The 27,292-nt window shown below is 39.3% G+C and overlaps 1 protein-coding gene across 1 annotated transcript in view; it reads left to right on the forward strand.

Moving 5' to 3' along the window:
• NBAS (NBAS subunit of NRZ tethering complex) overlaps positions 1–27,292 on the forward strand; it is a 308,614-nt gene that overhangs the window by 49,555 nt on the left and 231,767 nt on the right. Inside the window, exons 11-13 of the mRNA XM_043469328.1 lie at positions 7,339–7,407; positions 13,872–14,000; positions 23,986–24,049. Coding sequence (XP_043325263.1) covers positions 7,339–7,407; positions 13,872–14,000; positions 23,986–24,049 — 262 coding nt within the window. The remainder of the gene's footprint in view (positions 1–7,338; positions 7,408–13,871; positions 14,001–23,985; positions 24,050–27,292) is intronic.

Genomic DNA, 27,292 nt, shown 5'->3' on the forward strand with positions numbered 1-27,292 from the left:
CAGTAACCCTTTGAGATGGCAATGGCACCCCACTCCAGTACTCTTGCCTGGAAAACCCCATGGATGGAGGAGCCTGGTAGGCTGCAGGCCATGGGGTCGCGAAGAGTCGGACACGACTGAGCAACTTTACTTTCACTTTTCACTTTCATGCATTGGAGAAGGAAATGGCAACCCACTCCAGTGCTCTTGCCTGGAGAATCCCAGGGACGGCGGAGCCTGGTGGGCTGCCGTCTATGGGGTCGCACAGAGTCAGACACGACTGACGTGACTTAGCAGCAGCAGCAGCAGCAACCCTTTGAGATAGGTATTGTTAATAGCCCAAGTCTGTTTATGAGGAAGGTGAAATTTAACTGGGTCAGCCAGCTAGCAAGTGGCAGAATGAGAGTGCAAAATCTGGCAGGAGTTCCCTGTTCAAGTTCTTAACTGCTTTGGTTCTTCCATTTTGTTACATATTGATCAGGACTGTTTATCCACCTGTTCATTTATTCACTCTATTATTGAGCTTCTGTTTTCTATCAGTCACTCCTTTCTGCTGCAGTTAGTATAGGCTAGGCTCTGCTGTGATAATAAAAATTAGCCACATAAACAGACAAATGAAGAATCCTGACATTTTTGTCACTTACCTCGTGAAAGCGTACCCCTTATTTGTGGCAAAGTCTGTTGTTGATACCATGACCTCCTGGAAAGCTTGTTCCAAGTGATGATTAAAGGATCCGTGGAGGCTGTTACTCTTACGGGCCCATTGTCTCAGTTTAGGGCATTAGGTGGGGAAGCAGAGTGGTAACAGGAGGGACTTACTGTCTCACACCAGAGCCGGCATCACTTCTGCTCACAGTTCACTGCCTGTAACTCATCATGTAGCTCCTGCTACCTTCAAAGGGTCTGGAAAGTAGTTTTCTGTGTCCAGAAAGGAGAGAAAAACTAGACGTTAGTGAATATTAATTGTTTCTACCATATTGACTGTGGCTCAGCTGGTAAAGAATCCGCCTGCAATGCGGGAGACCTGGATTCGATCCCTGGGTTGGGAAGATCCCCTGGAGGAGGGAACAGCTACCCACTCCAGTATTCTGGCCTGGAGAATTCCGTGGACTGCATAGTCCTCCAGGTTGCAAAGAGTTAGACACGACTGAGCGACTTTCACTTTGACCATATTGGCCACTCTGTGGTTTGTATTTGTTTTTTTGTATAAACTGTATGATCATAATTATGGACCCTGTGCTTAGCATGTTGCCTGATATGTGGTGGGCATTTGTATTTTTCTAGTGAGGGAAGAAGCCAAGAGATTGAAGTGAAACATGACATAAGTGATGATTATTCCTATGAATGTATTTGTTCCAGTTTTTGTCTGAAAATGAATGTATTTGTTCCATTATTTCAAAATAATGATATAAAATAATATATCTAAAAATAATCCTCTAAAACAATGGTTAAATGTTTCAAGGTTGAAGAGGAGCCAGGGAAGAAGTACTTTTGAAGAGAAATCTTTAGCAATCATAGTAGGCCTCCATTTTTTTTGTTTGTTTGTTTGTTTGGTTTTTAGCATATGCTGACATATGTGATGGTGAATTTAGCCCAAAAAAGTAGTAAGTTTTTGTTTTTTTTAATCAGGTCAATTTACTGGTTCAATATGGCCCCAGACGTTAAAGCTGTTTATGTTTGTTGATTAGTTCATATAGTACTGTGCCGTGTCCTTTTTCTTCCATTCGTGATCGTTCTGCTCACTCTGGCACCCATTTATTCTCTCTGCAGGATCCAGTAGGAGTTCAGTTTGAGTCTTTATTAGCCACATTTCATAGATAAGGAGCCCAAGGCACTGGGAGATTTTAGCAACTAAAAAACAGGGCAGCAGGGATGGCACCAGTTCTCGTAGTTCCTGTTTAGCGCTTTCCTCACACCCCGTGTGAAATTACATACATCTCATTGGCACCATCAAATTTATGCTGTGATGATTCTCCCATAATTTATTTAAAAAAAGAATGAGATAGCAGTTGGATGTCGTATTTCATATTTGTAATAATTTAGTCGTGTTCCTCCCTCTGATTTCACACTCGGCTTGTTGTTTATATGTGAGATGTATCAGAGCAGATCCTGAAAAAAGTTTGAACAGTTTTTTCTCTTGACTGTTAAATCGGCAGCTTATTTTTTAAAAATTATCTGTATTGAATTTGTTACTGTAAGGCATAGTTTTGGCGAGGCAGAAAAGGAAAGACGACCTCAACAGAAGTAGGTTACCTTTATTCAGGCAAGGAGGGGCGACAGTCGGCCTAACGACCAGGCTGAGCGCCGAAAGGGATCAGGGAGGCTTCATACTTATAGGGAGGTTTGTGGAAGCGATAAGGGAAACGTCAATCAGGCGGGATATTTTGAGTATTCTTTTGTTGAGATGACACTTGTAGTTGGGCGGGGGGTGATAAGTCTTCTGGGCGGGTGTAGGGGGTGGTAGGTTTCCGGACAGGGGGTGATAAGTTCCAGATAGATGCAACTGGCCTGGAGCATCAGGATGGACCTAAAGTTATGCTTTGTTTTCTCTGAAGTTAGATGATTCAGCAAGGGGCCTTTGAGACTGTTGTTCTCTTTTCTAGGCCCAAAAGACTCCTTCAGTTACAGTATTGCTTCTGTTGTATGATTTGGTTTTTGGCCGCAAGGCATGTGGGGTCTTAACCCCCTCAACCAGGGGATTGAACCCCCTGCCTTGAAAGGTGAAATCCCAACCACTGGACTGCCAGGGAAGTCCCTGCAGCTTAGTTTTTATTTTTTTATTTTTTTTAACTGACTGTGCCATGAGGCTTCCCTGATTTTAATTTCTAACCAGGGATTGAACCCAGACCACGGCAATGAAAGCACTGACTTCTAACCACTGGACCACCATGGGTGCCCCTGCAGCTTATTTTGAAATGGTTCAGTCAAAAAATAATTTTTTAAAAAGTGTACGTATGCATACAGAAAATGCAGTCATGGTGAAATGTTAATTGGTGAACTCAGGTAAAAGGTATATTGGTATTTCATTGTGTAGTCATTTCACCTAACTATAAAATTTGTCAAAATGTTACAGGTTGAGGGAAAAACAGAAAGAATAGGTAAGCGTGGAGGATATAAGATGAGAAAAGTTGGCTAACTGTGAAGGGCTGTCTCAGTGGGGTGTCATCGAGTGTATTTATGACAGAGTCTGGGCCAGGGGAGGCACGAAGAACTGTCACGTACAACGAAGCCTTTTTTTCACTGTGGCTTCTTTGAATTTTCTGTGCTTTCACTTTGCTCCTCCCTCAAGGATTGGAATCCGCTCTTGCTATGTATGGTCCTTCCTTCTCTGGCCTGAAGCTTCAATATTGGAGTCTCTTAAAAGAAAATTGCTTGTGCACTGACGGAATAAGTGGGGGGAAATATTGAATTGCAAATTGAGGGCTCTGCTGTATGATAAACTTCTTGAAATGCTGCAAGAGTATTTTAATTACGTTAGTGCCTTTTAAATGTGTCCTGCAGCTAAACTCGCAATCATTCTGGTAGCCTTCCCCTCCCTCAAAGTAATTTCAAGCTATAGGATTAGTTCCCCTTGTCAGGTGGCAGATATTGTTCGCATCGAACCGTTTATTGTTTGTTTAAGGCTGCTATTGTGTTGGGGTGGCTATTGACGGAAAAAGTGCTGCTGACACGTATATTCTCATATCTCTCAAGGCTGCTAGGTTGTAAAAGAGGCTATGCAAAATTCAATATATGCCTTGACCAACGTTTCCAAATTAATGTCGGTGTCACCTGTGTGAGAGTTTTATTTATTCATTTGTTCAACATCGATTCACTGCTGCAGGTATCAGAACATCAAGGTAGCAGCCCTCAAAGGGTTTGTTTACTGGACTGGAGGATACGGCTGTGTGCCCAGATGTGGGCAAGAAGCTATAGCAGATACGGGGGAGTCCAGTCACTGGGGAGGGGAGGGGGGAGCCTGGGCTCCAGAGTCCGCAGGCTGGAGTTGGAATCCTCGCTCAGCACTTACTGCGCGTGTCTCATGGCTCTTGTCAGGTTCAAATGAGATGATAAACAATGAAATGTTCTACAGTGTTCATTATTGTCTACTTGTATTTTGAAGGTGGAAAATTTGGAAAAGTGCATAAGAAAGGAACCACACTATTTTTTTGTAGCTGCTGCTGCTGCCTCTTCAGTATGGGATTTGCTGTGGAAAGAATACAGGCTTTTTGACATCCTGTTTCTCTGAGAAAATAGAAGTAATCCGAATATTTTCATAAAGAGGCTCCATCGACATTTCAGCTTTGTATTTTTTCTCTTGTTATTACTGATGAGCCGTGCTTGGACCAGCCAAGGCTAGCTGCTCTGTTTGTTCACTGGATCTCACACTCTTTCTTATTGAAGGATATTTTTCCAAATCATGAATCTTGCTGCCAGTTAGGTTTATCAGCAAGCAGTGTGCATTTATTTTTCCCATTGTAAAACCTTTTTAGTTTAGGGCACTTAGACCCTACTAAATCCTGCTACCAGCCCGTTTCTTTCCTTTTCATGAGTCTTCCATACTTGATCAGTTTCCTCTTTTTCTGTTCTCTCTTGAATTTACCTGGATGGGGCTTTACCTCCATGATGTCACTGAAATTGTGTTACTGGTATCAATGCCCTCCAATATTTTACTAGTTGATTGGTATTCTTTAATTCTAATTACTTACACAAAAATCAATTATTTGATTTTATTTTCCCCTTCCTGTCTCCTTTCTTCTCCTTTTCCTAGTTATTTCTATATTTTGTCAAAATACACAGTATTTATACGTTAGCTTCAGCTATTGTCCTCATTTTTCTTTAGTCATAGGTGTTCATTTATATATTTTAAAATGCCACTTTGGAGTTTTCCCAGTTACCTCTTTTTTTTTTTTTTCCCCCAGTTACCTCTTGATTGGATGAAATTATCCTTTGATAGATGTTTGGAGAAGGGCTCATAGATGAAGAGTTTCTGAGGTTCTTGTGTGTTTGGAATTGTTTTTCATAGCCTGGATATTTGAAGGAAAACTTCCTTCATATATCAGTGCAGATGACACAAAGGATATAAGACCTTTGGTTTACTTGTTCTTTCATTGAACTTAAAAAATACTGCTCTGTTGTTGGCTTTGCTTTGGGTGCGAAATTTGAAAAGGTGATGTGAGTTGGATTATCTTCCCTTTGTGTATTATTTGGCCATTTTGTTGGGAGGCTTTGAGGATTTCTGTATCTTTGCTTGGTAAAGAATCTGCCTGCAGTGCAGGAGACCCTGGTTTGACTCCTGGATTGGGAAGATCCGCTAGAAAAAGGATAGGCTACCTGCTTCAGGGATTCCCTGGTGGCTTAGAGGTTAAAGCGTCTGCCTGCAATGCGGGAGACCTGGGTTCGATCCCTGGGTCGGGAAGATCCCCTGGAGAAGGAAATGGCAACCCACTCCAGTATTCCTGGTGGGCTACAGTCCATGGGGTCGCAAAGGGTCCGACACGACTTCACTTTCACTTTCACCTGCTCCAATATTCTTGGGCTTCCCTTGTAGCTCAGCTGGTAAAGAATCTGCCTGCAGTGCAGGAGACCTGGGTTCAATCCCTGGGTTGGAAAGATCCCTGGAGAAGGGAAAGTCTACCCACCACAGTATTCTGGCCTGGAAAATCCCATGGACTATGTAGTCCATGGGGTCACAAAGAGTCAGACACGACTGAGCAACTTTCACTTTGGAATCTAATAGACTTCCTGGACTATTTCTTGGAGTTGATTTTTCTGGGTTAATATTTCCAGGTACCTGTTCATGCTTTCAATGTATAGATCAGATCTGTTTTCATTGCTGAAAAGTTTTCGTGGACTGTGACTTTAGGTGGTGGTTTTAGATAGACCTTAGACCCCTGTGCTAGCTTGTCTCATCAGTTCTTCTGGAGCCTGCAGTTAGTTTTTTCAGTCTGGTTTTGCTCACCACCACGCTTGACGGTGGGCTTGGGTTGGGGTAGGTGGAACGTGGGGGTCGGCAAGAGCAGTGCAGATGACACATTGAGAGATTTCTCCTTCTGCCTACAATGATCTTGCAGTTTGGGTTATCTTTTATCTTCTTCAAATTTAGCTGAAATAAATTTCATGGAGATTTATTTTTCCCTTCTTGCGTTTCCTTGCTTTTGGAGGAAATGTGGAGCTAGACCACCAGTAATGTCTTCAGTTACTCAAAAGTTCTGGTAGGGACATTTTAACCTCAGCTCAAGCATGCTCCCCTCTTTGCCTTTTTCTTTTAAAGTGAAGTTCACGTAACACAAAATTGACCATTAAGTATTTTAAAGTGTACAGTTTAGTGGCATTTAGTACATTCAGTGTTGTGTAACCACCACCACTGTCTAGGTCCAGGGCATTTTCATCACCCCAAAGGGAAATGCCAAACCCATTAAACAGTCCCCTCTCTCCAGCTCCTGGCAATCACTAATCTGCTTTCTGGTTCCATAAATTTACCTATTCTGAAATTTTCATACTAACAGAGTCATACAGTATGAGATTTTATATCTGACGTCATTGATTTAGCAACATATTTTTGATGTTCATCCAAATTGTGGAATGCATCAATACTTCATGCCTTTTTATGACTGAATAATACTCTGTTATATAGATATCCTCCATTCTTTAACTAGTGGATATTTGAGTTGTTTGTACATTTTAGCTATTATTAGTAGTGTCACTATGAACATTTGTAGCAAGTATTTGAACACCTGTTTTCACTTCTTTGGGGTATAAACTTGGGATGTAATCGCTGGGTCATATGATAATTCTGCTTAACCTTTTGAACAACTGCCAGACCCTTTCACAGTGGCTGTGCTGTTTTATGTCCCCACCAGCAATGTACTGGTGTTTCAAGGTCTCCGTACTACTTCAGTTATACTTATTTTCCATTTCTAAAATATAGCTTTATCTCTTGCTTTTAAATCTAGAGAAAAAAATAGCCTTGTGTTATATTATTTCAAATACTTGTTTCTAGATGATTTTATTCTGGTATTTTCCAAGAATAGGATCAATTTCTTCATGAATGAAGTTTCTGTTAGCAACCTGGGACAGTCTCATTTGAGAAGATTAGATTCTGCTCATTAGATTCTAATTTGCATAGATTGTATTAGACTTATGTATATATTTAAAAAACATTTGATTATGACTTTATTTTGTAAGATTTGTCATTTGGTTGATTTTTTTCCCAAGCAAAAACAAGATCTCACCAAAATTTCTGATACTTACTGATTTTCTTAACCATTTCTTAAAATACTAGATATGCTGTAGTTTTCATTGCATGATGAGAGGACTTTATACAATGAGGAAGTGTTCCATTGATCTTTAATTGTATGATGTGTGTTTATTTTGTAGGTACCAAAGACACTGGGATTATTAAAGATGTTAAGTGGCAAGTTTTACAGTCGCCAGGGACAAGAACAGGTAATGCAGATTGGCTTAACCTTAGAAAACATTTTCACCAAAGTCATAGGACAAAGTTGAGTAAACCTTGAACATGATAGATTTTCACCTGAATTTGCTCTAAATTATACACTATGTGGGTGTATGCATTAATAAGGATTCATGAAGCTGTTCACTGAAGATTTGTGTATTTTACTATGTATGTCATTCTTATCTCAATAAGGAAAATTAAAAGAAAATTTCAAGAATGAACCTAGTCCTCATGGGTCTGGAAATATAGCCCAAAGAAGTTTCCTGGAAGCATTATTTATCTTTCAATCCTCTTATTTTATCTTACTTGGGAATTTTGTGTCCTTGTCCATAACATATACTTTTTATTTGTTGATTTTAAAATATTCCTTCCCTTGCATGTTTACAATTTTCCAGTTAGCTTTCTCTTTGGCCATTTCATGGAGTTTGTCTTTATCTTGCAGATGAAGAACTATATGACAGACTAAATGCCTTGGCCTCTGCCTTGTACTTTATTCTTTCTAATTTACTGTGTTGCCTCTGTTCTTTCTGTGACCATATTAGTTCATGAGAGCGTTGCTCTTTTGAGTCAGACTTCTAAACTACAGTGGGTTCAACTCTCTACTGAACTCCTTGAGGGCAGGGATTTATGTTTGTTTTGTTCACTGCAGGTTCCCCAGAGTATATAACAGTGCCTGGCATGTACTATGTATTACTGAATATGTAATATTCAATAAATGTAGAGTATTGGAAGAGCAGTGCTTACAAATTCACCTTTTATTGAGCTGAGTTTTTTTTTTTCTTTAAGTATATGTAATAATTTAGAACATTTTGAATGCATTTGCTAGAATTCAGTCCTTTGATTTGAATATAGCTTGTCCATTTGAAAGGTATAATAAAATTGGAAATCACTTGTTTTTGATTGCTCTGTATAGATGATAAACAGATGAAGAAAGTGAGACAATTTAGTCTTCATACAAAGATCTGATATTTAACATTGAAAAAAGTCTCTTAGAATGGACAATTGAAAAGTTTTATTGCAGCGTTTGAGAGAAGACACAGTTCCTGCTCCAAATATTGCTGCAAGTTGTAGAAGACCTTAATTAGTGTTTTTAATTAACACAAGATCAAATGGACATTTATGCTAATGATTTAATGTAAGTGAGAAATAGAAGTTAAAATAATGTTTACATTATTTCAGTAGGGTTTTGTTAGTATCACACTGCTGCACAAGAGAATCAGTGAAGTAAGAGGAAAACATCTTTTAAAGAATTTTAGGGAGCAGTTTAAGATGGGGAGGGGTAAATAGGAGGATAGACAGTGAAGTTAATTAAAAGGGCCATAAGTGAATTATTAATGTAAGAAGACAGTTGACTGTGCAAAAATGTCTTTGTAAATCCTTTTAAGATGCTTCTACCCAGTGATTCTCACTTACCAAGTAATTAGTTTGCTAGACCACCTTTGAGGTTAAAACCTCATGGAGTAAACTGAAGCAGGTGGTAAGTGATAGTCACTGTTTTTCTTTTCCTCAGCTTTATTGAGAGATAATTGACAAATGAAATTGTAAGATAGTTAAATTGATTTGATACAGGCACATATACATTATGAGAAGATTTTCTGCCACTGACATAATTAATACACGTATCACCTCACATATTTACTTTTTGTGCCTCTGTTACACTTAAATCCTACCCTCAACAAATTTCAGTGATAGAATACAGTGTTATCACCTGTAGTTATCAGTGTTATACATTAGGTCCTCAGACTTTATTCATCTTATAACTGAAGATTATACAGCTTTATCAACCTCTGCCTTTGCTCCAGTCCCCAGCCCCTGGTAGACAAACACTATTCTATTCACTGTATTCATGATTTTGACTTATTATTTTTGACTTATGATTTTCTTTATAGATTCTGTGTATAAGTGATACAACAGTGTTTGTCTTTTTTTAATCTGGCTTATTTCACTTAGCAAAATGCAGTCCAGTCTCATTCATGTTTTTTTGCAAATGACAGGATTTCCTTCCTTTAAAAAAGATGAATAATATTCCATGTTGAAGAATAAAGATTAATATAATTAATTCTTCATATATTAATTTATGTATAAAATAGGGATCTGCTTTTATCCTTCTGCATGTGGCTGTCCAGTTTTTCCAGTATCATATACTGATGAGACTGTTTTCCCCATTGTGTATTCTTGGCTCTTTTATTGTAAGTTAATGGACTGTATATGCCTGAGTTTAGTTCTGGCCTGTCTGTTCTGTTCCATTGCCTTGTGTATCTGTTTTTATGTCAGTTTCGTATGTGTTTAATTACTATTTGCAATGTAGTTTAAACCTGGATGTATGATGCCTCTAGTTTTGTTCTTCTTTCTCAGGATTATTTTGACTCCTTGGGTCTTTTGTGGTACCATACAAATTTTAGGATTGTTTTTTCTATTTCTGTAAATAATGCCTTTGTAATTTTGACAGAGATTGCATTGAATCTGTAGATCACTTTGGGTAGTATGGACATTTTACAATAGTAATTTTTTCAGTCCATGAACATGGAATTTCTTTAATTTGTGCCTTCTTCAGTTTCTTTCATTAATGTCTTATGGCTTTCAGTGTATATGCCTCTCACTTCCTTGTTTGAATTTATTCCTAAGTATTTTACTGTTTTTGATGTTGTTAATGCAATTGTTTTCTTAATTTCTCTTACTGATAGAAATTGTCTTATTGTGTAGAAACTGTACGTTGATTTCTGTATCCTGCAATTATGAATTTATTTATTCTAACAGGTTTTTGGTAGTCGTTAGGGTTTTCTATTTATAATACCATGTGATCTGCAAACCGAGCCAGTTTTACTTCTTCTTTTCTGAATTCTATGTCTTTTAATTCTTTCTCTTGCCTAATTGCTCTGGCTGGGACTTTTTTTATACCACGTTGGATAAAAGTGACAAGAGTGGGCACCCTCGTTACTCATCTTGGAGCTTTCTGCTTTTCCCTGCTAAGTTACGTATTCTTGACCGACATTCCAGCTGTTGAAATGATGATTAAAATGAAAATGACATTGATAGTTGAGGAATGTGAAAGAAATTCACTGATATATTTTAACCAAAGTGAAAATTAGTTACCCCTAAATTTTATTGGCTTTACCACTACTTAAGTTAGATGGAGGAGAAGAGAACAAAATTGTTATTCACGTAACCTGAGATATCTTAATACAATAGGCAGGGTTTGAATGTTGAGGTTGACTTTTATTGTGGTGTTTATTTTGGTGTACAGTTGGTTGAAAAGCCATTTCCTCCGATTTCCAAAGCACATACTCTTGAATTCTCTTTCTTGCCAACCAACAGACTTTCCAGTTTCTGAATACTGCAGACTCTGTTCAGGTTTCTGAGTACTGCACACTCTGAATTCAGCATGGGTTTTCTAACTGTGCCTTTACATCTTGTGTCGTAGTTACTGACAGGATAATAAATTATTTTCTGGTCCAGAAATACCCTGCATGCTGTAGATACTCAGAAAACTTTCTACAAATAAAAAGCAGAGTTTAGAAGGAAATCACCGTGTTTCTAAATTAATAAAGGTGACTTACCTATCTTTGGCTGGCTACAATTCAGTTCCTACTAATAACCATGTCTTCTTACTGTGCATGTTTATGGAAGTTAAACAGATAACTTGAGACTTGAAAGAAACGAACATTTAATGTGTATGTGTGTAATGCCTGAGATTTGCTTTAAAATCTTCCAGGAGACAGAAGTCCCCAATGGCATTGCGGTGATTGGGGAATGACACGTGTGACAAGCTTGAAATGTTGATATGTTTGTTTAAGATGGTTGTTAGGCCCATGGGTATTTATTATGCTGCAGTTTCAGCTTTAGTGTGTGTGAGTGCAAATTTCTGCAACAAAATGCTTGTGGAAGGGAATGGTATGGATTGCAGTGTGGATGCCATGGTATCAAAGGAAACTAAGGGCATCCATAAAAAAAAGCCAGTGGGGACATTTCAGTGAATATATTTATTGCTTAAGTGTGCAGGAAGGATGGAAGGGAGGGAGGGAGGGATGAACACAAAAGGATGTTTAACATATTCGTTCATTATTTCCCTGGTCGTATGCTGCTGTTAAATTATTCACATTATTCAGTGTACATTTTTTGGCTTAGTTTTTTTTTTTTTTGGTGTATGTGTGTTTTTATAAACTTCCTACTTGCTTTCAAAGCACTTAAAAATTATTTATTTATTTTAATTGGAGGCTAATTACTTTACAGTATTGTAGTGGTTTTTGCCATACATTGACATTAATTAGCCGTGAGTATACATGTGTTCCCCATCCTGAACCACCCCCCATCCCTGCCCCCTCCCTCCCTCAAAGCACTTTTAGTGGAGTTGTTTGATAGAGTTCCTGCATGTTACCGTACAGAGCACAGTTAGCACGTGACTAATCGTTCAGGTGCTCAAGCAATAAAGTATACTTGATGATAGTTTCTACTGAGGAGCATGCCTGTCACTATTAGGAAGGCTGTGGCCCAGGTGAGGGCAGAGATCATGGTGCCCTCCGGCCCGTGGAGGGGGAGGGGAGACTCCGCGTGGTTTGGGTCCTGCTGTTTATACAGAAGGATGATCTTGGGCAAGTGTTGTCACATTTCAGGTCTTCAGTTTCTTCACCTGTCAACTCTGAAGCATGGGTGGAAAGTTCTTTTCATTAACACAGATCAGTGCTTCAGAGCCTGTCTTGTGCAGAACCACGGAGCTAGTTGACATAGAGTTGTGAGAGGAAGATGCCAGGTTCTTCATCTACTTGTTGGGGCTTTCCTGGTGGCTCACATGGTAAAGAGTCTGCCTCCAGTGCTGGAGACCTAAGTCCAATCCCTGGATTGGGAGGAATTCTCCTAGACAACGAAATGGCAACCCATTCCAGTATTCTTGCCTGGAAAATCCCATGAACGGAGGAGCCTGGTGGGCTACAGTCCATGGGGTCGCAAAGAGTTGGACACAACTGAGCGACTTCACTTTCACTTTCATCCTCTACTTATTGTTCCATCTCCATCACAGAGGAAGAGATGTGGTATATGCAGATTTTTGCTTGATGTGCTTTTTGCTTTGGTGGCTTCTCCTTCTCAAGCATTTGTATTTTAATCTCTTACATTTAATTATGGCATTCTGGAATAGATCTGTTATATCCCATTAAAGTGATTTTAGTCCTCAGTGAGGAGATTAGAGTATGCTGATCTTGTCAGTTCACTCATTCATCAATGTCCCTCACTTCCAGAAATTGCTCTCCTTGTTTTTGATGGCTAGTGTGCCTAGTTGTTTTAGACTCGAGGACTTAAACTCTGTCTGCAGAGGCCAGGTATATAATAATGGTGAATCAAGTCGGTTGTAAATTCTGTTTTTTTGGTATAGTCATTGTTACTTTTCAGTTCTGCAGCTTTCAGCCTTAATCTTGGGGCCATAATAGAAAATAATGGGGGTTTTGGCTAGCTGGAAAGCTTATGACCCTTCTAAGAGGGTAAATACTACCTAGTTCCAGCCGATTACGCCCTTTGGGCCCTGTATTGACAGCTTTTCTAAATGTGCAGGAGAAATATGGTTGTGGACTGCCATTTTCTGGTCTGTTTTATTTTTTGTGGGGAGACCACCTTAGAGCCTGTTCTTAATAAATGCTTGAATGGGAAATAGGTCTTCAGTTAGTGTTGCTTAAATTCTTCCAGTTCTGTTGTAGTTGTTTGGTAGGTAACATCTCTGCTGGGGATGGTTTCTCTTGTGCTAATTGAGCAAACCTGGTGTCCTCATGGGAAAGGACTGAGATTATGTGGACAAGTAGAACTGGGAAGGCTAGTCTTCCTCTGTGTAGCCCAGGATTGGCCATGTAACGTCAGTATATTACAAAGTGTCTCTGTTTTGTGGTGACACTTAGATTCCTTAAATCAAATAATTTGTTGGTAGATCTGAAAAATCTTACCCATCTAATTTGTTTCTTAAATTAAGGCATGCATTTTCCTCTAGTCGATCTTTTATTCCCTTTGAACCCTTCTCCCCTCCACCTCTTCCTCTGCTTCTCATTCACAGCATGAATTTGTGGCTTGTCCATGGTGTAGAATGTTCCAGGCATTGTGTTCATATAGAATCTTGTAAAAATTATGAAATTCAAGAAATGCATAAGTTTCTCAACATCAACGCATAAGATACTGAGAACACATAGTAATCTATGTGTGACATAAAGGAATATTTTTATAATGCTCACTTATGTGGATTTTACGTTATATGTAAATCATAACACTATAAAGGAGATTGAAAAAACACCTTTGGGCAGGAGTCTTGCTTTTTGTTTTCTGGAGCACCTTTATAATATTACGAAGCTGTCCTAGTCCTTAGTTATGCAAGATTGCTTATGACAAGGCAACCCTGAAGAATGATATTAATTTCTGGAAGTTATTTCTATTGGCTACAAGTCCCTTGCTCTGACGTTACTGTAATATAATTGTTGTCTAGGATGGGATCTTCAAGATGAGCCTCTCTCCAGATGGGACCCTCCTTGCAGCCATTCACTTCTCAGGAAAGCTAAGCATCTGGGCCATCCCGTCTTTGAAGCAGCAAGGGGAGTGGACTCAACACGAGCAGGTGTGTCTCTCGATTATGATTATTCCTAGAGTGAGTCTCACGTGAGGGTGAGTACTGACAGTACAGATTTCATTTTTGTGATATTTTATGTTTATTTATTTGTGGCTCACAGCTTTTATTTATTCTGATCATTCCTAAGCTGTCCTTTGTTTAAAATATTATCACAGTAGCAGGATAAATGAGGAACCGAGTAGCAATCCTTGCTGATAACTGATCTGTAGAACAGGACACTGTATCCTGAGTGTCCTCTGTCCCCTGAACTCTGCATGTCCCCTGCCTCCTCATTCCCCAAATACAGAATGGAGATGTTAATTTTTCAGCAAAATTAGCTAAAGATTCAAAAGGTCGTTTTCTTCAGAAGAGTTCCCCTTCTTTCCAGATCTTGTAGTTCCAGTAATCCTGGGCTTCCTTCAGGTTGAAGGGAGTTCTCTTTACTCCTAAGGCAGTTAGAGAAGATACAGAGAAAGAGAGAACTGTTGAGCTTTTTAGTGTCTGGAAATGACAGGGTTTGAGAGGTAAACAGTTGAGTTGTTTAGGAACAGATAGAATCAACATCTGTTGTAATCTAAAATCAGCATGGGCAGGTGAGGTCTGCTTGTCTAATGCCATGTATTGTGATAGAATGAAGGTTTAAGAAAAATCCTTTCAGGTGCATGCAGCTAATGTTATAAATGGTTTAATCCTCTGAGGATCATTTTGTTTGTCAGCACTGTGAGTGTTGATTCTCCTTCCCTTGTATCTGCATGCCCCTTTCCTAGAGGAATATCTGGCTATCAGCTTCGGTGAAGGTTTTGTGATTCTGGATAGAAATATATCCCCTGAAAGATATGAATGGATCAGGGTCTTTCTATTAGCATTCTTTTGAATTTTATTTCATCAGAATGCACCATTAAAAGAACTGTTAATGAGCAAACAGCATTTTGTATTTCTCAGACTAGAGGAAAAGAGAAAGGGCCTCTACATTTTCTTACTGTTTCATAGACTTCTTTTTTTTTGCTGTTTTTTTCTCTTAGGAACCATTTTAGGAAGATTTTTTTCCTTTCCTAATTCCTCATCGTGTTGAATTTAATTTGATCTCCACATCTCAGCCACTCTCAGTGGATCTAAATTTGCTCTAAATAGAAGAGATCTTCCTCAGTTTTCAACCTCAGTAATCAAATACAGGGACATTCTTTCTGTCTGTTGTGAAATGAGAGCTAAGTTGACTTGTATCTTCTCTCTAGAAGTGAAGTGGATCAGCTCCTAAAACTTTGTTTAATATGTTCATGTGGGCTCATCAGATAGTTGATCCAGAAAGTACCACGCATTTTTCATGGTTATCAATGTACAGTGATGAAATATTTACCTTTCGTTATTGGAATAGACCCTGACATTCTATTTTATGTGGGAAATTTTACATTTGGGCAAACTTTTTCTTTAAAGGTGAACACTGATTATTAAAGTCGTTTATAATAGAAACATTGATCGAGTTCTGAAGCACACTTCATATTTCATCTTTTGAGTATCCTGGAATGTCATACATATTGAATAAGCACTATTTAAAAAAATTCATTAGTATGCTCTTTTTTTTTTTAAAAATTCTGGATACTTTTTTTGCTTGCAAAGATCAGTTGCATCTGTTGTAGTCTTTATTGGCACACATTTGATTTTTTAACTGGTTAGACATTTTAATCCTTATTTGCCAATCAATTTCATTATAATTTATTACACTTCAGCTCGTGAATGTTATTCATTAACATTTTATAATGATTCTCTTAAAAACACAAAAATTGTTTAAGAATCTTAACTCAGGAGTGAGTAAATTTAAATGTCTCAGTGGTTTGGAACAGGTCATCAGAAAAGTAATGTGAAAAGAAACGAAGGGACTTCAGAAATGGCCACAAGGATCCATGGGAGGGGCGAGTTCAGGCCAGGAATTCGCCTATGGTGTTGTCTTAGGGAGAGTCTTTTGAACAGAAATACCCCGAGAGTTTAGAAGGCAGTTCGTCAGGAATTGCTGAAGCCGGTTTTTGTGTTGTACCTCTGAGTTTCCACCTCACCCCTGTAGCTCTGATTCAGCGCTCCTCATACAGCCTGTAGACAAGATGGTACGATGATACAGCTCCTCAAGCTAGTTGTACCTTTTATTATAATTTACACATTTGGGGGGCTTATGTATCAGTTTCTGTTTATTTGCTTGATATAAATTATCTCCTTTGAATGCCTGAGTAAACTGGAAGAAAGAGGATTTAGGACTCAAAAAACTGAAAACCACGGACCCTAGTTGCCATCACCAGCGACATTTTCACATAGTGGAGTCCTTTGCTGAGGGGTCCGTGGCTTAGTGGTGTCCCTGGACCTGATCCCACTTTGGGTGCCATTCTCACTGCTGCTCCGCACACCCTCTTTCCAGAGTGCAGCCCCTCGCAGGCTGGGGGCTGCCAGCGCCTCCCTCGACTGCTGTTGCTCCGCGCCTGGAAGGACTAGCTGAACAGGACTGAGTCTGCCCTCTGAGACCCCTGCTTCACAGTAAAGTCTTGTCCAAAGTTGAGAACAGGGAGGGCATTTTCCTGATCCATTCTGAGGTTGTGGTTGGCATACTGTGCAGGCGCCTGCATTTACCTGTCGTCTCTCCTGGCCTGCTCATACATGCTCCCTGAACTCTCCTCTCCCGCTCCCTATTTTTGTCTAACCCTTTTCTGTTTTACTTTCTGAAACTTCATTCCATCAATAAACAGGTTGCTCGGAGGCTTCAGCATTTTTACAGAGCATTCTGAAATAAATGTATCCGGTTTACAGAACTCAGTAGGATTGAGGTACAGGCATGCAGTAGTCTTGTAGCTTTTATAAAATGAACTCTAATTATACATATTAAATAATAACCTCTATTTACTGAGCACTTATTTTGCCTTAGGGCTTCTCAGCAAGTAAGCAGTAGACCTGAGGTTTGGTTTCATGACTCTTTGGCTCTGATGTCCATGCTCTTTCCATGACCATGTGAGAAAATAAATATATTTTTTAAAAGGTGGAAAAACCCCTATTGGTCAAGCTTTTTATCAGGCTTTATTTATTTGATCTTTAAAAGAAAAGAGACAAATTATTTTTCTCAGTGAACTTAATACAGATTTCTTCAGCCTTCTCAGATATGTTGAACTCTAGAGCTGTTAATAGTGTGTACCATATACTAGAATAAGTAATTAAGAAAGTCTCTCACTGATAAACCCTTAACTTTATGATGGATATCTACAGTACTTCTGATGTGGTGACATGAAGTGAGGGTGTTAACTGTTCAACAAAAGGAGTTTGAACAATCATACTGTGTTTGAGTCTTTCAACTGTATCTGGGGGATTAATCGCGTTGGGTATTGGACATTTTAGATTTGGACTTAAATGTATGGAGAGAGTCACTAAAATCTAGTGTACTAGTCAGATAACAGAGAACAAACTAGTGGTTACCAATAGAGAGAGGGAAGAGGGGAGCAGTAAGACGTGGGTAGGGAATTAAGGGGTACAAACTATTATGTATAAAGCTGCAAGAATATATTGTTCAGCACAGGAAATACAGCCAATATTTTATAATAACTATAAATGGAGATTAACCCATAAAAATTTTGAATCACTGTGTTGTACACCTGTAACTTAATGTAATGCTGTACATAAGCTGTACTTAAGTAAAAAAAGTCAAATAGTGCAGTCGAGTAAATGTAATAAAACTTGAATGTAACAGAGCTGTATAGAGTAGGTTGTTACTTATAATATTATCATAAAATTATGTTCAAGTATTTGAATCTGTACTGAGTCCTAGAGTAGAAAATGTAATAAATCACAGTCCCTTGCGCTTAAGACATTCATAGTCTTGCAAGGGAAATTATTAACAAATAAAGAAAATAATGTGTTAGTATTTTGCTTCCGTTGGTGGTGTTGGGGGGGATTGTTGGGAGTAAATGGTGTTTGTATATTAAAGCTTGGCTTTCAACAGCAATTTTATCTCTTTTGTTTACTTCACAATCTTATTAATCAGAACATGCTTTTAGCTCATTTTAAGAGATGGGAATAGTGCTGAAGAAAGTTAATTTAAATTGCTAAATGTTAGAATCAATGTTCCATCTAGACTCAGGTCCTCTGACTCCATAGGTCAAGCCTGCCCCACCCCCCCCCTCAGACTCTTCTCAAAGCATTTACATGTAGAAATCCTGACTTTAAGTGGGGAAGTTGGATACTAGCTGAGATGTTAATGGGAAACAAGGAGAGACAACCCATGTGGTTTATATGAATGGCACCTGGAGTTGTGTGCTGCATTATGTAGAGATAACTGGGAATGTGAAAATACTAATAAGCCAGAGGTATAGTGTCACTTCCCTGGTGGCTCAGACAGTAAAGGATCTGCCTGCAATGTAGGAGACCCAGGTTCAATCCCTGGGTTGGGAAGATCCCTTGGAGGAAGGAATGGCTACCCATTCTAGTATTCTTGCTTGGGGACTTCTATGGACTGAAGAGCCTGGCAGGCTGCAGTCCATGGGGTCACAAAGAGTTGGCCATAACTGAGCGACTAATATTTTCACTCTTTGACTTTTTCATATTGTCACTTACCAAATATGTGGTGTTATTTTGTATGTTCATCCCTGGCTGAAAATATTGAAAAACTCTTAAACAACTGAAAAACACTTCCGACAGCTGCTCTTTTTTCATTTGTCCAGCAATAGTCGAGTGACCTTGGGCCAGGTTACGGCAGGCTTTGGATTTCTTTGTGGTTTCTCTGGGAAACAAATGGACAGCCAATTAATTTAAAATGGTGCATATAATGTATCGGGACTTCATGTATATAGTATATGGGGACTTTACTTAGAGTATACTGAAGTATATATACTTATAAGTACTATCAGGCACTCAGTCATGTCTGACTCTTTGCGACCACATGGACTGCAGCACGCCAGGCTTCCCTGTCCATCTCCAATTCCTGGAGCTTGCTCAAACTCATGTTCGACAAGTTGGTGATGCCATCCAGCCATCTCATCCTCTGTCGTCCCCTTCTCCTCCTGCCTTCAATCTTTTCCAGCATCAGGTCTTTTCCAATGAGTCATTTCTTTGCATCAGGTGGCCAATGTATACTATAGTATATAAGACCTTACATACTAAATAGTGTATGTAGTATATAGGGACTTAATACTTCACCTTCCAATACTGGGGTGTGGATTCAATTCTCTGGTTGGGGAGCTAAGATCTCACATGCCTCACAGCCAAAAAACCAAAACATAAAATAGAAACAGTATTGTAACAAGTTCAATGAAGACTTTAAAAATGGTCCACATCCAACAATCTTAAATATATATATAGAGTATGTGCATGCTAAGTTGCTTCAGTTGTGTTTGACTTTCACTCTTTGAGACTCCATGGACTACAGCCTGCCAGGCTCCTCTGTCCATGGGAGATTCTCCAGGCAAGAAGACTAGAGGGGGTTACCATGCCCTCCTTCAGGGGATCTTCCTGACTCAGGGATTGAACCCGTGTCTCTTATGTCTCTTGCATTGACAGGCAGGTTCTTTACCTCTAGCGCCACCTGGGAATCCCATGTAGTGTATAGTCAGCTTACTGCTTTAGCTTGAATGTTGCCTGAGAAAAAAATTAATGTTTTTGTTGCCTGATACGGACTTAAAAGTCTTTTACCAAATTGTGAATTCAGCTTGTCTGGGCCTTTCTTCAAGCAATAAACTACTTTATTAGTTTTCATAATACTATGCTTTGTTTGAATGAGTGTTTTCTCTGTAAAATCTAATGATTAAAGATAGTTTGGAAGTGTCTATTCTGATTTACTTCTATCCAGTTTTCAGTTGATTAAATACTTTGGCTTTCATTGTCAATATGAAAATCCATCTGGCTAGAAATCTGTATTAAGTTTGTTCATGTTTGGAATATATAGTAAAATTGCCAGTGATTTTCATTTCCAACATTTCCCATATGTTATGTTTATATATTTACGTCTCATTTTGGCCTTAATTTTTCTCTGAAGAACTTCTAATACTTGTTTATTTGTGCTTCCTTAGATGTAGTAGACACAAGACTTACCATTTCCATTTGATTTTATTTTCTCGTTGACACGTGTAGGTGCTGGAGTAATTTTGTGAAGGAGATGAATCAGTGAAGGATAAGTGGGAAGATGATAGTTCTTGTGATTAATCGGAATCTTATCCACAGCTGTTTTCACAGCTTCACTAGACTGTCAGTTCTTTGAGAAGAGACATTGAACACACATTTCTTTCCTGAGATCTAACAGAGGGCTTGGCGTATTAAATACTGATAAATGTTTGTGGAATGAATAAGCATTTAAGGGTTACTTTCATGCTATTGAGAACAAGGTCTTTGTTATGTTTAGCTTCAAGCCATTAAAAAAGAAGTCAACAAATAAAATCCTTAAATCTGAGAAGACAGATTTAAGCCTACTGCATTAGCCATAATAGCCTTTCTGTACAAAATCTATAACTGTATTCTTGGGGCATCCTCCTAGGCTGTTTTCAGACATATGGTAGCATGTCATACAGGGAAGAGTGATATGGAGGTTGCTTCTCAGAATATATCAACACAGTACTGGGAGTGAGTGCCAACTCTGTACTTTCGTAGAGGTCTTGGGAACTTGGTGATCCTGTCCTCAAAGCAACAGCCTCCAGAGTTTGTGTCAGATGCTGTGAAGCAGAGCCAGACCATGGTTCTCACAGATAGAGTCCTTGGGGTTCTAGGGTGGTAAGTTTGGGCAAGTTTGAGTAGTATGAGGGGGGCAGTGGGAATGTCAGCTTAGAAAGTGGTGAGGGACAAGCCATCAGGATAATGGTCTGGCAGGTCATCACTGCCTGAGGCAGAGTTAAGTTTGGGATTTTGTTTGCTCTTCTTTCTTAGATATACTGTACGGATAATTCTGTCAAACTCCCACATATTGTAAAGTTGAATGCTTAGTTCAGACATGTAGACTGAATTGCTATGTACTCCTAAGATAAAGATACAGTTAGATATATACCCCAAAGAATTTAAAACAGATACTCAGACACAGTACATTTGCATACATGTTCACAGCAGCCGCAAGCTGGAAACAAGCCAAGTGTCTATTAATAGAAGGATGAACAAACGGAGGATCGTGGTATATACTTGTGATGGAATATTATGCAACTGTATAAAAGGAAAGAACTACCTATCCATGTGACATCTTAGGTCAATCTCGGGAACAAGGTTACCTATTGTTTGAACCTATTTATACAAAATATCCAGAATAGGTAAATCCGCAGAATCAGAGGGTACCTTGTTGATGGCTGGGGAGAAGGGACAAGGGAAGTAAAGGTACAGTGACTAACCGGTTTTATTTTGAAGTGATAAAAAGGTTTTGGAACTAGATGGAGGTGGAAGAACACTGTGAATGTACTAAATAGCAATAAGTTATTTGTTTAAAAGTGGTTAATTTTATGTTATGTTTGTATCAGCGCAATGAAAAAATGATCTCATTAATCCTCTTCTCCCCACAAACCCCCCAAACAAAAAGAATGCATAGAATTAGAATAAGATGCCCTGTTGTCTTGTACTTTGACCTTTTTTTTTTTTCTGAATAAGGCTAGCTTTTCCCTACCTGTGTTCTATGCATGCTGTGTTCTCTGACTGGAATGTCGTCCTCTGTCCATTTTCCACGTCTGAGTCTTATCCAGCTAGAAATGTATACATCACCATCAGGCTTTCTTTGTTCCTCTTCAACTCGCTTTATCTTTCTCAATGTACATGTGTGCGCTCAGTTGTGTCTGACTGTTTGTGAACTCCTGCCACCCACCCTCCCCCCATGGACTGTAGTCCACCAGGCTCCTTTGTCCACGGAATTTTACAGGCATGAATACTGAAGTGGGTTGCCATTCGCTTCTCCAGGGGATCTTGCCAACCCAGGGACTGAACGCGTGTCTTGCCTCTGCCACAGTGGCAGCTGGATTCCTTACCCTTGCACCACCTGGGAACCCCTCATCTTCCTGAAGCCTGTATCCAAAATCATCTCTTCATCCTTTAAGGACCCCTAGCACTCTTATCTGTAGGTCTTTTTTGGGGCAGTTACCCAATTTGACCTTAGGTTATAGTTATTTATACCCATTTCTTAGTTATATCCTTGAGTGTGGGGTCTGTAATGTCTGATTTTTTTTTTCCTTTCACAGTGTAAGCACACAGTGTTCATTGGCTAAATATCAGAAGAAACCACACTTTTGAGGAGGTGTGGGAATATTTGTACTATGCCAACTTAATTTTTCTATAGCCTAGCCATCCTAGTTAGAACTCAGCGATCCAAAAGATTGATGAGCTCATTCCCTGGATTCAGCATTTAGCTGCTGCGACAGGTGTTCCCTGACAGATGGTGGGAGGACAAGGACCACAGACAGGGACCTGGAGGCAGGGGAAGAGACCGTCACCTTGCTTTTAGCATGGGTTTCAGAAGTGGAGACACCTGTTGTTTAAGCAATTTCCATGGAACAGCCTGGGCCCAGAGTGTGGAGCTTGGCTCTGTCGACTCTAGTACTGTTTGTTCGTGGTCCTCTGGCTCATCTCTGAATTCTGAAAGAATTCAAAAATTCTCTGAGTTCTGAAAATGTTTCTGCCAATAAGATGACCTCTTTTCTGACAAGAGTTCTTGTTAAATTTCTCTGTAATCTGTATATCTTTAAATTTACCCAAAGCCGAATCATAATTATTATTTGTGGGGCTTAAAGTTTTGAAGTGTTGCTCCACAGCACCCTTGTGTCCTCTAGAATGTAAGTGGGATGCTCCCATGGCATCGCATAAACAGATGCTGGCAGGCACCTCTGCAGTGGTGGAGGTGCAGCTGCCGATTCGGAGGCACTGAGAGCTTCTCAGGGGCCTTAGAAATGGTCAGATACGATCTGAATTTAGTTGATTATTTTCTGTAGTACATACCTTATTTTAATTCTTTGAAACTTAATCTTTTTTTTTTTAATTAAGTAAGCTGGGACAATCCATTTCTTTCCCTAGTATATAAATAGCCTTATATGGCAACTTTTTTTTTTTTTTTCTGATAAAGAATTATATCTTCTGTTCTTGTAGTGACTTGTCACAGTAGTGGAGAGCAGAAAGTATTCTCAGGCTGTGGAAAAAAATGCCAGTTTTAATACTGTAACGTATTAGCCACTGATAATTTGGTAATAAAGCATACATGCTTATTCTCTTGCATTAGATGAGAAAGCACATATTGACGTAAGTAGAGCCTCACTTTTTTTTAGGCTTAAGATTTCAGATAACCCCCAGCTGATATTTTGTTGTTCCCTCCCCCCCTTGCTCTTGTGATTCTGGAGGTTATGGAATTGCCAGTGGGCCTGGGAATTGTCAGACAGTGGCTTAATCTCGGTTGTTTTGTTATGTTTGAGAGATAGTGATGTGTCCTAACGTTCACAAAAGTGGGCATGACATTGTGTTGCCATGAGATTAGACAATGCATGTATTGAATTTGAGGATTGCCTGGCTATATATATATATATTTTTAAATTTACTAGGTATTCAGTCATAGAAAGTTAGAAGTGGGGTTAACACGAAAGTTGTGGTCCAACCTCAGAGCTGTGGGAGCTGACACCTGAAGGGTTGCTCAGGTTATGAGCAGGGTAGCATTTACATCCAGGCCAGTGTTTTACTCACAACAGCATAGCTGTTCTCCTCCCAGTATGCATGTGTGTGTGTGTCTGCATGCACGCACAGAATTGTTAGTGTATTCTCCTTTCATTTGTATGAATTATATTCCTGCTGTCATTGTTCTTATGCTATTTTCTTCATTAAATTGAGTCACAGTACTTGCATGTGCACATCTTCAGTGTACGAACAATTGCTCTTCAAGATCTTGGAAATATATTTCAACTAGGTGTCACTAAGATCAAAGGAAAGCATCATTTCTGTTTTCTGTTAAAACAGTCCAGAGTTCTTGATGATGTTCTTATAATTTTCTTACCTTGTTGAACAAAGAATTTATGTGCCTGTGTTTCAAATTCAGCCTGGCTACGATGACCTTAATCCTGATTGGAGACTCTCTACTGAGAAGAGAAAAAAAATCAAAGGTGAGTTGTATGATGTATGATAATTAAAACCTTAAGAGACTCTTCATCTTTAGTAAAAGTACATAGGATAAAGAATATGTAGGAGAAGGAAAACTTTTTTTCTTTCTACTACTCTAGGTTCTCTGGCTGGGGCCTTATAAAATGGGGTTGACAAAAGATAGATTAATCAGAGAAATAAGCAGAAGTTTGTTAGTGTGTACTTTGAGTTGATACATGGAGTAACTCAGAGGGTTGATTAGAAATTGGGCTTATATAGCATCAGAGAAAGTTTCTAGAGAAGTGTGAAGACAAAGGAAAAGTAGTTGGGATTTCTCAGTTCAGTTCAGTTGCTCGGTTGTGTCCGACGCTTTGTGACCCCACGGACTGCAGCACTTCCCTGTCCATTGCCAACTCCTACAGCTTGTTCAAACTCATGTCCATCAAGTCGGTGATGTCATCCAGCCATCTCATCCTCTGTCGTCCCCTTCTCCTCCTGCCTTCAATTTTTCCCAGCATCAGGGTCTTTAAAAACGAGTCAGTTCTTCGCATCAGGTGGCCAAAGTATTGGCATTTCAACTTCAACATCAGTGCTTCCAATGTACTAACCAGGCCTGACTCTGTTTAGCTCCCAAGATCAGATGAGGTTGGGAGCATTCAGGGTGGTATGGCCGTAGACTGGAGTTTCTAGGAGTGGAAATACGTGGGGAAAGTAATGGGATACAAGCACTAGTTTGTGATGTAGATTCCTTTGGTGCTCTCTTTGGCCTCATAAGAGTTGAAATTTGTCTCCAGTCATGAACTCTTGTTCCTCCTGGCAGAGAGTGAAGAGAACAACTTTGTACATTTATGTCCTTTGTTGTTGGTATTTAGTCGCGAAGTCATGTCCAGCTGTGACCCCATGGACTGTAGCCCGTCAGACTCCTCCATCCATGGGATTTTCCAGGCAAGAATACTGGAGTGGTTTGCCATTTCTTCCTTTAGCAGATCTTCCAGACCCAGGAACTGAACCCATGTCTCCTGCATTGGCAGGCGGATTCTTTACCACTGAACCACCAGGAAAACCAAAATTTATGTCCTACTTTTAGGCAAATAGAGGACAGAGAGCTTTCCTGGTATCTTCTTCTTCCTTGCCTCCAGCCCCAAATAATCCTTATGCCAAAGTGGTATATTTTGAGGTGGCATATTCTGCCACCCTACGTATGAAAGTCTCTAGATACCTCTTCTTCACTTTGGAGGGAACATTAAAATTTCATAGAATGGGGACAAGGCAACAGATCCAACTTTCTGCTGGTCAGTTGTTAATATTTCGAGTTTTCCCAAGGCTGAGTCAGAGCTGTGTCAGGCAGCATGGTTCTCCTGTCTCAAGCCAGCATGGAGACGGCAAGTTCACAGGTCATACGTGTGGTCCTTTGTAAATGAGCGTGCAGGAGATTGCAGAAAGGGATTTCTCAAAGGGGAAACTGAGCAGTTATCGCTGGGCCTGGGCTGAGCATGTGGTAGGTAGTAAGTAATGAGAGATTGGAAGGATTTTTTTTTTCAAACATTTCCCATGTCTAAATTATTATTATTTTTTAGTAATGAGCATGTATTACTTTTATAAATAAATAAAACCTGCATTATTTACAGTTAATTAGAAGCAGTAGTGATTATTTAATTGGTAGATGAAAACTAAAAACAGAAATTTAAAAATTAAGACTTTGACTAATCAGTTCTTTCTTTTTTTCTGGTGAAACTCCCCTAGTTCAATACTTCTGAATTTTTAAGTGTCTCCTATAAAATGAATCATAGTTATCAGGCTTCAAAATCTTTATTAAATTATGCTTCTAATTACGTTTAAATAGATTAAAAGTACTGATTCATTTATATCATCTGTCATGTTCATATATTCACTTTTGTTAAATAATCATCCAAAATACTCGTTTAGAAAAACATTTTTGAGAAAATAATTTGTCAAAGCAGAAGGTTGACAACATATTTAAATGATTTGCTCTTTTTCGTCCCTCCTTTACGTTAAGCTATAAGCTGAGGAACATTGATTTTCATGTTTTCTTGGAATTCCTTATTTGTATAGATTGCTTTAGGCTTAAATAGGAAAAAGATGTTGAGTTATTATAGTCTTTGTTTTTAATTAAAATAATGGGTTATTCTAATAGAGTTAATTTCCTATTTTATTTTTTGCTTGGTGGTGCTTCACGACTTCTGGGATCTTTGTTCCCCGACCAGAGATCAAACCCAGGCCAGGGCAGTGAAGGCACTGGTGCTAACCACTGGACCACCAGGGAATTCCACTAACCTATTTTGCTCAAATGTTTACATATATTTTAAAGTTTATGGTTTACTGTTTTATGTATTACCTTTGAACCTCATCAGATTGTCAGTGGAACAAGTAAGGTGTGAAAAGGGCAATAAAATTAGGATAAATATCATGCTGTTTCCTTTTGAATGCCTGTTTGGTGAACCACGATTCATTTTTCTCTTCCCCCACCCCACCCATTTCTTTACTGGTCTTGAATGGATTTTCCTCTTTCTGATTAGTTGCTGGTGTGTGTGCTCAGTCGTGTCCAACTCTTTGTGGGCCCCATGGATTATAGCCCACCAGGCTCCCTTGTCCATGGAATTTTCCAGGTGTGAATACTGGAGTGGGTTGCTGGGTATTTCTTCAGGGGATCTTCCTGACCCGGGGATTGAACCCACGTCTCTTATGTCGCCTGCACTGGCAGGCAGATTCTTTACCACCAGTGCCACTTGGGAAGCTCCAGTTGCAAATGTAGGGGAGAAAAAATTCTTTTTCCTTCTACCCTACTAGATTCTGAAATCAACTAAGACCCAGTAAATTGGACTAACAAAGAACCGATTAATAAGTAAAAAAGCGTGCACCTTTATTTACTATGTTTTAGGGACATGGGCACCTTCGCAAGGAGATGAAGACCTGAGGAAGTTAAACCCTATCAGTGTTATTCTAGGTTGGATGAAGAGTGGAAAGTTGTGGAAAACCTTGACAGGACACAGGGTCTGAGCTCAGGATAGTCAGCTGGGAGAGACTTAGCAGGCTTGTCTGCCCGTTTTTTCTCCGCTCTGTCTTTGGAGATAAGGATGCACCTCTCCTCCAGGTGTAGCGAGGGCACCTCCCACATGAAGATCTTACGACCTGCTACAGAGGGAGGTCGGTGTCCTTCCTGAACCTGCCACTTACCAGTTCATACCTGTGTTTAAGTGTTGAAAATGGTGACATATCTCTGAATATTTTTCATTTTTGAGCAGAAA

Source organism: Cervus canadensis, chromosome 5 (assembly GCF_019320065.1).
Source record: "Cervus canadensis isolate Bull #8, Minnesota chromosome 5, ASM1932006v1, whole genome shotgun sequence".
NCBI lineage: Eukaryota > Metazoa > Chordata > Mammalia > Artiodactyla > Cervidae > Cervus > Cervus canadensis.